The following is a 13,943-nucleotide window of genomic DNA, read 5'->3' on the forward strand; positions in this document are numbered from 1 at the left end:
TGGGATAAAGAGACCTTGCTGAGCCAGAGGTGGTAGTGATGGCTCTGAGTTTGAAACAGGATTCTCGCACAAGGCCCTGGAAACGGCACTTCTGGTTTGTTTTTATGCCCAGAGAGAACATGTTTCCATTGTTAGCTTAGCAACAATGCTACCTGCTTTGCCATGTAAATTTAAGTTTATATACACACTAGCTAACACTAGCTAGCTAACATAGCAATTTCCTTGTTGTTCCTATGACAGTAAACAAGTGTGTACCAGTGCCAAGCTCTGCCCAAGTGAAATTTGACTGGTTTGAACTTAAATTTCTCCAAACCCCAGTCTCGTTTGAGGCGGAGGTGAGGCTAAAAATAATCAAAGGTGCTTTGGAAAAAAAGCTCCCCCCAAAATTGCACAGGTCACGTTGTAGCATGCAATAAATATACACTGTGTGAACACCTGCTCTCTCCACTGAATACACTGACAAGGTGAATCCAGGTCAAATCTTTATTGACTTCACATATCAAAAGCACAAACATGAAGGGGAGATATAGATGAAGCAGAAGAGGAAGATTAAAGAGGAATTCATGAGCCTCAACACAAGACCTGGAGTGTGAAAAAGAGGGTGCAACACAGTGGATGATCCTAAAATTTGTACTTAGTCTAGGCCATGTCTAGACTACAGTATCTGTTCATGTATTGAATAGAGTGTGAAGCATTTAAAAGGATGTTGGCAGACCTTCAGTATAAAAATGCAGCTTACTTGCTGCACTACTATCCTACTGGATATTACACAATCTTGCTTGTAAATCAGACTAGTCAGACATAGACTGCTTACAAACAGCCAGCCAGAGAAATAATTTAGCACTGGCCTCATAACTTAGCACTGGCCTTGGTTTAAATTTACTGACTACAAAGCCACACAATGGAGCTTGCTGTAATTTGGGCAGAACAGGCAGACATTTGCGCCACAGTGGCTATCAGCACCAGTTACAATCAAACACTGACAATAGGCGGTCTATTTAAGCCGACCGGTTTCATGCTCATCCCTGCTGCACATTCACACTGCTGCTGCTGCTGCTGCTTAGCTTGGAGTGGGTGAAGCTTCCCTCCATCGCCTCAGCCTTGTTCCATTATCTACAGATGCTGTCTACTGTGTTGGTCATGTTGCTTATCATGTCTTGTGACTGTTACATGAATGTATCATAATTGTGAACAGTGTTTCTCCTATATTTTCTTTCTAACTGTGGTGGATTTGACCTTAAAACCAGTGTTAAGTCAGGAAATGACTGCTAGAAAACATCTGATTCAGAATACATTTAAGATTAAGCCGACTTATCTGTGAAAAATAAATATAAACCAAAACACAACTGACAGCTAAAGTAAAGTTATAGATTTGTTGCTGCAAGAGAAATCTCTTTTTGACTGTTAATACAATATCAGCTTCCATAGCTCTAGCCAAGCGATTTCCCCTTGTTACATTTCATATTATTCATCATCTTGACTTTAGTTTTAGAGACTAGATATAGATCGCAAGCTAACGTCGGCTTCAGTCTGCCTCTTGTGTCGTTGCTCCTCAGATGCTCAGTCTGACTGAGGAGCTGAGGTGAATCTGAGCAGATGAGGAAACACACTGCCTGTGGTGTTTACTGTGCTGCGGTTGTATCTTGCCTGCCTCTTTAGTTTAAGAGACAATTTAGAGTAAAAATAAATTTGTTTTGCACATATTTTTAGGATGGCAGGTAATGATCTTACCATGGCAAGCCACAATGGTAAAATACATACAGGGGAAACTGACTGGGAGGATACTTCTTCTGTCCTGTATGTAGTGTGGAGGTGGGTGGGGTAGTATGTAGTATTTCCTGTATGTAGGGTGCAGGATCTTTGTGCCAAATCTTGACCACATTTGCTTGGATTTGTGCATGGAGCATCCTAGAAATTAACACCAAATATAACTTATTAACTCATTACCTGTTGTAATAAAAGGTTTTAAACAGACAGATCCTTTAAACTGTCCTAAACCAGATGAGCCACTGATAAAGGGCAGCTGCCATTGCCTCTGCTGAAAAGGCCAACAATCTAAAAACCACTGGCAAACAGTCAAGTTACTTAGCAACAGCCATCGGGCAGGACAGGAGCTGAAGTGTTTGTCACTGCAATGGTTAAACTCCTGTCACATCTGTGGCTCTGTTACAACCATACTCAGGTCAACATGGTACGTGCTGTGGTGCCACTAATGAATGCATGTAATGAATCGATGATAAAATGAAATTATACTGCTTTTGAAAGTCATTAAGGGAACTGGCAGAAGTGATAACTCTCACAAGATGCTGCAGTGTCCCTGTGGCAGTTTGGCGAGCGCCCTGCATGCTGTAATCGGCTCTTTATAGAGGAGATGGGCTAGAGTGCGCCGAAAAGCAGACTGGCTGTCCACACCCTTAACCTTGACATGCTGGAGTGTTAATCACCAAAAACTGTTCAGTCATATTGTGACCGCAGATCTGTCACTCCAAGCAAACTGCTCACGCACTGAACAGATTGAAAGTGACAATTTTGAGGAAAAACAACAGTGGCTTTGGAGGCAAAGGGAATAGAAAATGAGTTATTCTGTAAAGTGGCTGTATGGAAGGCTGGTCGGGAATCTCAGAAAAGGCTTATCAGTAGCCAGAAAGCCAAGCAAAACAGCTATTTACAGAAAAAATATCCGTACTGTTTTAAACAATGTAATTTCACAAAACAAGAATAAACTATTTCACACAATGTGTAAAGATCACAGAGGTCACGGAAAGAGAAGGCAAGACAAACTAGCAGCATTATTTAGCTGCTGCGTGGGAGTGTTATGTGCGCGAGTGTATCGATTTGTCCTTCCCCCGAAGCGCTGTAGCCCCATCTCTCCCTTCGCTTCTGTTCCGCTTTCTTTTCACTCCCTCAATCCCTGCTTTCCTGTTGGCTGACACCTTCTTCACTGGGAGCACTCTATTGCTGGGAGGCAAGGCGAAGTGGACTGTGAGTGAGCGAGTGTGTGTGTAGAGTGTGTGTGGAAGCAGAGGGGTTCAATATAACCCTCACTATAACTGTATTTTTAACTGAGCTTCACTGTGGGGGCATTGCAGTCAGGAAGGAATACAGTGATAACTATACAGTTCAAGTCCATGTTCTCCATACAGCCAAAACTGTATGCAGTATCGATCCAACACACCAGCCTTGCCCAGAGTTCACAACTTCCTGATGATTTACTTCGGGATATTTCAGTGCTGTGTACAAAGAAATTGAATTATAAATGCAGCATAGAGCCTCATTATCCAGTGTTTCTGTGCTGTGGCGAGAATGCATCCGGGTAAACATTAGGCTTTCACTTAAAAAAGAAAAAATAAACAGCTCAACAAAAAAGGAGAACACATTATTCTTTTTCAGATTGAGGAGTTTTTGAAATTGCACAATAGCTTCGTTGATCTGTTTTGTCTGCATTGTACACAGTGTGCTTTCGGTTTAGGGAACGGTTTCTTTGAAGTGCGCCAGGTTACTCTCGTTTCTGAATTTTCCTCCCGCCCACTTAGTAGATAAACATATGGATGTCTTTCCCAACATTTCACCAACACAAGCCGTCGAGAAAAAAAAAATCACCCGTAGGCTGTACTTCCCAAACCGCTGTTCCCTGTTGCGAGTATCGGTCCAAAGTCGAGCCCTCTCTGGGAAGGAATGCATTAAAAAGTCCTGAGGTCCTGGCTATGCGCAGCAGAGGTCTCAGTATGGTTGACTGAGCTTATTTAGAAATAACACACACACACACACACACACACACACCGTTTCTCTCCATCTCTTGCTGTCATACACCCACACAAACACACACGTTCTCCATCCCTTTCTCCACCTCTGTCACACACTTATTCTGTCCCTATCGCCTGTTCTCTCTCCCTTTCTCCTTCTCTCTCTGTCTCACACACACACACACACACACACACACACATACATACATACATACATACAGAGTCCTGCTCCCTGCCCTCTGCTGTGCTTTCTCCTTGTTATGTTTCCTGCCTTTGGCACTTCAGACAGTTGTCCTCACACACAGGGTCAACCCGGGCAAACTACAGCTCTCGATTCTGCACAGGCAAATAACTGGAGAATAGAAGTGGACAGGAGGGAGGAGGTGCCAAGGGAGAACAGCTTCACAGCCATCACCTTTGCATTCATTAAGGACGTGTTTTTTTCAGGTGTTTTTCAGGATTTGGGGGTTTTAGGACATGTAGTTCCCGTTCATTTGTAATGGGAAATTACAACTTTATGGCTTTTTTGTGTTCCTGGTAGTGGTCATGATTCCCTCATAGATAAAATGAAAACGTTGGGAGGATAAAAGAATAAAAAGGGTCATGATCTCACTAAGGGGACAAAATGCATTTTGTATAGATGGAGAGACAAGACAATGAATAGTCAGTAGTTTTTTGCCAACTACTGACAAAAAACAGACACTAGAGGATAGATGAACAGAGAGAGAGAGAGAGAGAGAGAGAGAGAGAGAGAGAGAGAGAGAGAGAGAGAGAGAGAGAGAGAGAGAGAGAGAGAGAGAGAGAGAGAGAGAGAGAGAGAGACCAACAGACAGACATATGTGTGTGATAGAGAAGAGATAGACAGAAAGAGAGATAGAGAGAGACAGAGAAAGAGAGACAGACAGTAGGCTAGAGAGAGAGTGGGCTCATAAGACCGAAGGCATACAGAGGAGCTAGACAGGAACACAGAGAAAACAGAGAGACAGGTACAGAAGTGTAATGCATACAGAGGAGAGGCAATGAAAGAGAGAAAGGTGCGGAGAGAGATCAAGAGAGAGAGAGAGAGGGAGTGGTACTTGAAACTACTTGAGAAGTGGGAAAGCAGTAAGGAAACAAAGTCACTGGTGAGGCAGAGAGACAGAGACGACGAGCGAGAGAGACGTGATGAGAGGAGAAGAAACTGTGATTGCTTTCTGGCGGGGCCGGACAGGTCGTTCCCGGCAGTTCCTACAGTACAGCGAGCCAGGCGGGACGCTTGCCAAGAAACCTTCCCATTTGGATCTCAGCCTCTCCTCCTCCTCGTTGTCTTCTCCACCTCCTCCTCCTCGCCCGCTCCTCCTCTTGCCCTCTGTTGATCTGCATTGCTGTCTTCGCTAACCTCCTCCGCCCACTCTCCTCCATCCATCCATCTCGCTCTTTCACCTCTGTCCATCCATCTCCCCTCTCTCTCTCATTCTGCCATGTTTTCTCTCTCACTCTCTCTCTCTCTCCTCCCACCACTCTCTCCATTAATCCCTCTCTCTATCTCTGTGCCCTGAGGAAAGAGCAGGGAGTGAGTGGGATCACTCCAACTCTGTGAGGAGTAGCTAGGGTCCAAACTGAAAATGAAAATATCCGCACACACACACACACACTAAGTTTGGATATGTACACACACAGACAGAAATACACATACACACACACACATACACTTGTACACACACACAATCATCCAGAAACAGCAACATCTACCACCATACCCACCTCCTACTTAATAACTTTTGGCGTGTTTCTCCACACACACTTTTTACTGTACTTGTGAGGACCTTCATTGACTACATTCATTCCTTAACCTTAAACCTTTCCACTACATAGCTAACCTTAACCTGAACCTAATTCTAACCTTAACCCTAAACTCAGGTGCTAACCCTTAAAAATCCCCTTAAAAGAAGTAGAAAGACCAGCAAAATGTCCTTAATTTGGAGGACTGTCCTCATCTTTCTATCCTTGTGAGGATATTTGGTCCTCATGCAGTAAGTATAGAAATACAAGAACACACACACACACACACACACACTTCCCACGCAGATATACAAAGCAAAATAATAAACTGTTGCATTAGAAGCAGCTGTGTGCCGAATGGGGGCGGAATGTTACAAACAACTGAAAGAGGGACGGTGAAGGAGGCGGATGCAGCAGTTTTCGGAGCTACTGTAGATGTGAACATGAACACACACACACACACACACACACACACACACACACACATGGCCGAAGGGAATCTGTCTGGACTGGATCCCCCGCTGAGGTTAGCTGCTGATAGTGATGAGGAGGAGGGGAAGGGGACAGAAGGAGAAAGCGAGGGAGGGCGGGAGAAAAAGGGAATGAGGAGGAATATGGAACAGGGACGAGTAGAAAGAAGGGGGGATGGGGGGGGGGGGGCTGAGGGACGGAGGAACAGAGGGATGAAAGGCGATGTAAGCATATGGAATAGCGGGCCGTCGGACAGTTTTATTGTTTCGTATGCAGGGTTTATGGAGTTTATTGCTCTCGTTTTATTTCCTTTTTCTCTCTCCCTCTGTCCCTCTTTTTCTTTTTTCCACACACAGAGCAATAGCAGCAGAGACAGAGGCAAGCGTACCTCCTACAAGGACAACGCCAACTTTCATATGAAGGTCTTGTCTCTTCCCTGCTGAGTGTAAGATAGCAGTTTTGTCACCGAGTGTTATTCTGTGGTTTCCTGGGCACATGACAGGCACACACACACACACACACACACACACACACACAAAAACACACAGTCTTTGATGCAGTATTCAGGTGGGTTGCAGCCACACACGGGCCCTTTCAAGACATCCTGCTGAGTTTCAGAGGACAAAGTGAAACCTACAACAGCGACATGAGAGAGGAGGGAAGGAGATGGAGGGAAATGTGTGGTAGCCTGCGGGAAAGTTGACGAGGCACTCAAGACTGACACACACAAACTCTGTCTCTCTTTCTGTCTTCTTTCCTCTCTCTCCGTCTTCCTCCCTTCCTCCTTAGGAAGTCAATTATTGATGTTGTTGAATGTGTCCCAGTGAAAGAGCCGAAATAGCAGCGGGCAAAATGCTGGGGGGGGGGGGTAAATGTAGCTGAATGATGCAGTCACACACATGCACGCACGCACGCACGCACGCACGCACGCACACACACACACCTGTGTGCCCCGCCCCGCACAGGTATAAACACTCACATGCACACAATTAGGGCTGCAACTAACGATTTTTTGTCATTGTCGATTAATCTGACGATTATTTTCTCGATTAATCGATTAGTTGTTTGGTCTATAAAATGTCAGAAATGGTGAAAAATGTCGATCAGTGTTTCCCAAAGCCCAAGATGACGTCCTCAAATGTCTTGTTTTGTCCACAACCCAAAGATATTCAGTTTACTGTCATAGAGGAGTAAAGAAACCAGAAAATATTCACATTTCATGATCAGAGAATCAGAGAATTTTGACTTATTTTTCTTAAAAAATTGCTCAAACCGATTAATCGATTATCAAAATAGTTGGTGATTAATTTAATAGTTGACAACTAATCGATTAATCGAGTAATCGTTGCAGCTCTACACACAATGGCATAAAAACACAAAGTACACATGCATGTGCAAGAAAAAAATGTGTGTGAAAAAACTGCCACACACTGTCAAGGCAAAAAAATATATATTAACAACTTATGTAAATAAAACTCTAACAAAACTCAGAACTGGAATTGAGGTAAAGAAAAAAAAAAATGGCATAAAATTTGAATTGAATTAACATTTTAAGCATTTAGCTGATTCTTTCTTATTCACGGTGACACAATGAGTGCAACTGTAGAAAAACCTTCAATTTCTTGATAACATCATAACATCAAAGAGGACCTGACTTTAAGACCTCAGCTGCTGGAACATTTACATAACACATGCACCCACCCACACCCACCCACACACACATCTGCCGTTTTACTAATTCAATTTTTCTGTTGTTTACACACAACATATTGTTCTCAACCATAATCTGTCAGTGGCAATTTCCTCACTGTTCAAGTCACATGGAGAAATTACAAATGACCTGTGTGTGCTCTGATTGGTCAAAGAGTCTGTTCGAAAACCGCTTCATTTATTTATTTTTTTAAGCCTTGAACATTTACTGATATATTATCTACACATACTGAGTCACAAATAGCCTCAGTGTGCTATGATTGGTCGCAGTTGGTTGCCAGCTGCCAAACAACTAATTTTTAAAACCTTGGACCCGTACTTACAAATGATCCATGAAAAAGGAGTCACAAAGAAAGATAGCAGTCTGAGTGCTGGGCTTGTATGTGTGACTTGACTGGTGAAACAGTTGGTTGCATTCCCAAACAATACAGCTAATTTTTTAAAACCTTGGACCCGGACTCATGTGATGTATGAGAAAGGAGTTGCCAGTTCCAAATATGAATACAGCTGATTATTTTAAAAGTTGGACCCGAAGTCAATGCTCTTGATCACTAGCCAGGATCACACAATCATCTAGACTTCAAGGGTAACGCTTTAGATTAGGGAACACATATTAACTATTAATAAGTTGCTTATTAACATGCATATTAGTAGTTTATTGGTTCATTATTAGTCATTGCAAACCACTTATTAGTACCTTATTCTGCACTATTGTATTCCACAAGTATAGCCCATTAACTATGGGTTTTCCCTCAATAGCCTCCTAATTAGTGCTTATAGCAGTCAGGAAGTTGTTCCTGACTGTTGCACGTGAATTGGGCTCTTAGTATGCTTTGCTCAGTATGGGGCATATGAGGTAGTAGTTAATATGTGTTCCCTAATCTAAAGTGTTATCACTTTGAGTATTAGCTTGAAATTTTGATGTTTATCTTCACCAAGGAACTCAAAGAACACAAAGGAAAAGTTTCTATATTGGCACTTTGGCTCATCGCATGGCGTTTCTCATTAAAAAATCAATGGGTACTACTAATTCTAAGCTAGAATGCCAACACTGCTAAACAGGTGTTTTAACCAGGTATATAACCGTCACTATTATCACAGTCAGAGGACAGGCACAGGGACACACAGACCGACACACACACACACACACACACTCACAGATAGAGCTGTCTGTCTATCCCTCACTTGCATAAAGAAAGGAAACACATACATGTCTCTTTCTGCTTCATTTTAGTTGTGAAGGCATTCCCTTGACACATAAATGTTGTAATGCCTAATCCTCACCACCAGATGCATTCAATTGTAACCCCAGCCCTAAAAATGTCCTTAATATGGAGGATTTTCCCCATCCCTTCTCATCAGTTGGTACCTACTAGAAAAAACACACCAAAACACACACAAACACACACACACACACACACACACACACACACACCATCTCCATGCTTCTCATCCAGACGTGTCTTCTGACAGGGCCAGCTGGCCAGATTAGACGGCATGGCAGTTTATTAGAGAGGAAGTGACACGAGCAAGGCAGGAAACAGCGCTGACATCACACACACACACACACACACACACACACAGCCACACAAGTCCACTTCTGCTCAGTGCAGAACACACACATGGAACTCTTCAGAAGACGCAGATGTCAACTCTGTCACACCACAGCTGAGATATATACACACATACAAACACACACACAGACACAAGGGAGTCTGGTGGACTACAGAGATTCCTCCAGTATGTGTGCATCCCCAAAAAGATACAGGACTTTCCCATTTGACAGTTTTCCAGTTTCTAAGACATTTTAACGTCTGAAGTATTTGAAACCTGTCTGGCCGCCCCGACTACTGTCCACATCCCACCCACTTTCTCCCTAGATCCAATTTGGGACCATCATGTCACTTGCAACAGTACATTAGAGTAACAATTTGTCACATTTTCATATAAATAACTGTCAATTTTGCTACTCTATATTGCCAAATTGACATTCAGTTACAGTATTCAACTCATACCCAGTTCACGAAAGCTTTTACATGAGCTGTTCTCCACCATCTGGTGTTGAGTAGGTCTTTCCCAGCAAAAAATTTAAAAAAAAGTGATGTGTTTTATGTTTCCAACTGCAGCAGCAACAGTGGTGCCAATGCTGCAGTTTGCATTAGCAGCGAGAGCCACCATGCAGACAAAGAAAAGTCATCAACAGAAAATCCGAGGAAAAAGACGTCACAGTACTGGACGTGATCCTGATCTGTGAGAAGTGCAGTGCAGAAATAACACGGCAATGACCGCTGACTTGGAATGAATTCAACAGCACACTAAACTTAAATTCCTTGATCACCAAAATTACAAGCAACCAGTGGTGGAGTGCAAGTGTCAGGGACCTTCACAATACTCCTGTGGCTGTAGAATGATTATGCGAGAGAGAAGCGCTCATAAAAGAAATAAAATGAGAGCTAAGGACAGAGGTAGAAGGGATTTTCTTTTAGAGCAATTAGAGTGAGCACAAGAGGAAGGAATATTATTAAGTGGGGAGAAAGCGATGTGAGGTCCTTCTTGAAAAGACGAGTTTTCAACCCACCGCAGAAGACCGAGAATGGCTCTACTGTTCTGGTCGGAGGGGGAAGGAAGGTCATTCTACCATTGGGAACGCGGGAGGGAGAAGAGTGGAGACGATGAAGGGTGGAGTAGAGCTGCAACGATTAATCGATTAATCGATTAGTTGTCAACTATTAAATTAATCGGCAACTATTTTGATAATCGATTAATCGGTAATTTTTTAAGAAAAATAAGTCAAAATTCTCTGATTCCAGCTTCTTAAATGTGAATTTTTTCTGGTTTCTTTACTCCTCTATGACAGTAAACTGATGTTTGGGTTGTGGACAAAACAAGACATTTGAGGATGTCATCTTTGGCTTTGGGAAACACTGATCGACATTTTTCACCATTTTCTGACATTTTATAGACCAAAAAACTAATCGATTAATCAAGAAAATAATCGACAGATTAATCGTTAGTTGCAGCCCTAGGTTGGAGCGATGACCAGGTCGACGCAGGGAAGAGACAGCCAAGCGGCCGGCTGTGGCAGGACACAGATCACAGGCTGCATGGTGTGTAGAGCTGGACCAGAGGCCTGGAGGCACGGGGCTGACGATTCCTTTGCAGCCTTGTACGCCAGCACCAGGGTATTGAATTTGATACGAGCAGCCACAGGCCGCCGGCGGAGGGAGTGAAGGAGGGGACTGACATGGGAGAATTTAAACGGTCCAGGCCTATTAGGAATTTTCCCCTCCAGCTCGAGGATTTCTTATCACAGTTGTGGCCGTAAAATGGAACCGGCAACAAACACAAACAATTAGCATGAGCGGCGTTGCTGCTAGAACATGTTACGCCAAATTACTTTAGACAACGCTACTGACGTGGCCTGATTACAGGCGACACATTCTGATTACAGTCGAAACACTTGAAAAACACCCACAGAGGAGACCAAAAGAAAAAAAAAACTAAAAAAATAAACATCCCTTACAGATAATTAAACGGCTTTTAACAATTGACATTGTTTTCAAAGATCTCATTGTTCTTTCATTGGATGAATAAATTCCATAACTGCTGTTGCTACGTAATGAGTTGTTAACTGGAGTTGCTAATTTAATTTAATGCATTAGCTTTGCCAGGCCGCACGGCTATGCCACTCTGTGTACCAAAATATTTGTTCTGCTTGGTTGGCTTGCATTTGGGCATGCGTTGGAGCGCGTGTGCGTGCGTCCCACTGTGTGTATGAAGAGTCCTCATTAGTATTTCCTCAAGATACTTGTTGTGTTACTATACGTACCACTGAGAGCCGGTATAATTGGAAGAGAATGGGATCTGATGACTCTAAATGGGCCCCACACTCATAGTTACTGAGCTAAATGGCCACAAAGCCTGCTGGGTAGTATTCCAACAAAGACAAGGAAGGCTGCTCTGTGATTGGCTACAACAAGCGTAACACCTTTGTCTAAATTAGTGTGCTTGTGTTTCAGCTGAAAGAGAGCCAAGCCCTCCCCGTCTCTCTCCATCTCACTCACACACACACACACACACACTTGTGCGCACATACACCACACATAAACGTTCATTGGAAAAATGGACATACAATGTATTGTATATGTATATTCTCACACAGGTGCAGCCACACAATGAATGACCTTTCCTGTCTGGCAAAACAAAATTACATTTCAATCACACACACACACACACAGTGAGACAAAAGACCACACCATGCTGAGAGAACACATGGTGGTCAATAAACGACAAAAGCTATTTATTCTTCCATCCATCCATCCTTTTATTTATACCTGTCTCCCATTGACTGAATGTGATTGGCTGCTGGTGGTAATGGTGGGGGGTGGAGGGGAGGGAGGAAGGAGGGGGGGGGGATCTGGGCCAGACAGAGCTCGCCAATTAGATTGATCCTGGAATGGTGGGGTAAACAAAGGTTGCCAGGACAACAGTTGGCGGGGGATTTGACAGAGAGGGGGCGGGCAGGGGGGGTGGGGGGGGGCGGGCAGAGAGTAATCTATTCTGTCTCCTTGACTATGGCTTGAGGTATGAGGCCAATATGCGGCAGAGTAGACACACACACACACACACACACACACAGAAAGTGACTAGTGGATCAATGACAGATTGAGATGGAGACTATGCTAATTAATGCAGAGCCAAGTAAAAAACCCAAAGCACACATAAAGAGAAGAACACAGATCTAGAGATACAAAGAGGTGCATAGAGACAGAAAAGAGTGTGTGTGTGTGTGTGTGTGTGTGTGTGTGTGTGTGTGTGTGTGTGTGTGTGTGTGTGTGTGTGTGTGTGTGTGCGCGCGCACGTCCACGTACATGTACACTCTTCAATCCTCTCAATCTTACAGATATGCAAACAACTTCATTACACCACCAAGCAAGGGCAAATTAACAAGCTATCAGTTATGGTTACTGTACGGTGCCTCAGCACCCTGTGATAACACTCACCTCTAAAGTGTGTGTGAAGTGCCTGTGTTCCTATCGATTTAGTACACACACACACACGCACACGCACACACACACGCACACACACAAGCACACAGCAGCAGCAGAAGGAGTCATGTCGATGTACAGTCTGGAGAATTCACACCTAATTGTGTTTGATCGCAGGTCGCTGCAGATCAATAACAGCAGACGCCAGCCACACACACATACACACACACACACACACACACACACACACACACACACACACACACACACACACACACACACACACAAGCAAGCAGGGATGCGCACAACACACAGAGGCACATACAGTATGTACGCAAGCATATACACAAACACACCAACAGCAACATATGGGTGCACACACAGACACGATGGCCACTTTTGCCTCAGCTAACATATGTGATCCACTCAATATGAGAGAAAGAGAGAGAGATGAGAAAGATGAAGACAGACTGAGGAATCAGCATCAACAATATAAACAGACTGAAGTTAAGAATCTAAAACGTACAACTAATAAAAATGAGAAACGTTAAAGTGAAAGTAAAGCAGCCTAGCACATTCCAGACTCTGTGTGAATGTGTGTGTGTGTGTGTATGTGCATAACATTAAGGTCATTCTGCGAGTGTAGCCATTAGAGTTGTACATACACACATTAGGTCTATACATAATGCATATACAGTATAGACAATGTAGAATATGTGCATGAGGAATGCCATAAGTGTGTCAAGGCATACTGACATGGCACGAGAGCGCCTGTCAGTTAGCACCCAGCAGGCGCACACACACACACACACACACACACATACACACACTTACCCTACAGTGTCTTTCTGACACAAGGGTCAGATGAGGGGAGAGGGAGATGGACACACAGATAGGAAGGTAGGAGAGAGAGCGAGAGAGAGAGAGAGAAAGAAAGAGCGAAGGAGAAGGAAAAAAACATGCTTCATGAATAATTCAATATAGGCCAGAGCCCTAGAGATATTGCCATTTACACACACACACACACACACACACACACTCTGGCAGGTCACTTGTAATGGAGGGATTACTGTGCTCTTGTGAGAAGAAGTCAGACCTGATCCAGAGGAAGCGCCTGAGGCAGAGCAGAAGAGACAGAACAAGGGGGAAAAGGAGGAGGAAGGGAAGGAGGGAAGAAGGGGAAGAAAACCCTGTTAGGAGGGCAAGTGGTTTGGCAGCTGTGGGCGTCGCAACTCTAGTTTCATCGTCATCTCCCTCCATCCCTCGCTCT

General features: G+C 43.7%; 1 protein-coding gene across 1 annotated transcript in view; it reads right to left on the reverse strand.

Moving 5' to 3' along the window:
* Positions 1 to 9,184, reverse strand: part of LOC139666642 (ephrin type-A receptor 7-like) — a 75,431-nt gene extending 66,247 nt beyond the window's left edge. The window contains exon 1 of the mRNA XM_071545934.1: positions 9,121 to 9,184. Within this exon, the coding sequence (XP_071402035.1) occupies positions 9,121 to 9,184 (64 nt within the window). The remainder of the gene's footprint in view (positions 1 to 9,120) is intronic.
* Between the last annotated feature and the right edge of the window lie 4,759 nt (positions 9,185 to 13,943).

This window comes from Centroberyx affinis, unplaced genomic scaffold (genome assembly GCF_046629955.1).
Source record: "Centroberyx affinis isolate AG114_WGS23_722 - 3 ecotype Tasmania unplaced genomic scaffold, CSIRO-AGI_Caff_v1 ptg000261l_1, whole genome shotgun sequence".
In the NCBI taxonomy this organism is placed as follows: domain Eukaryota; kingdom Metazoa; phylum Chordata; class Actinopteri; order Beryciformes; family Berycidae; genus Centroberyx; species Centroberyx affinis.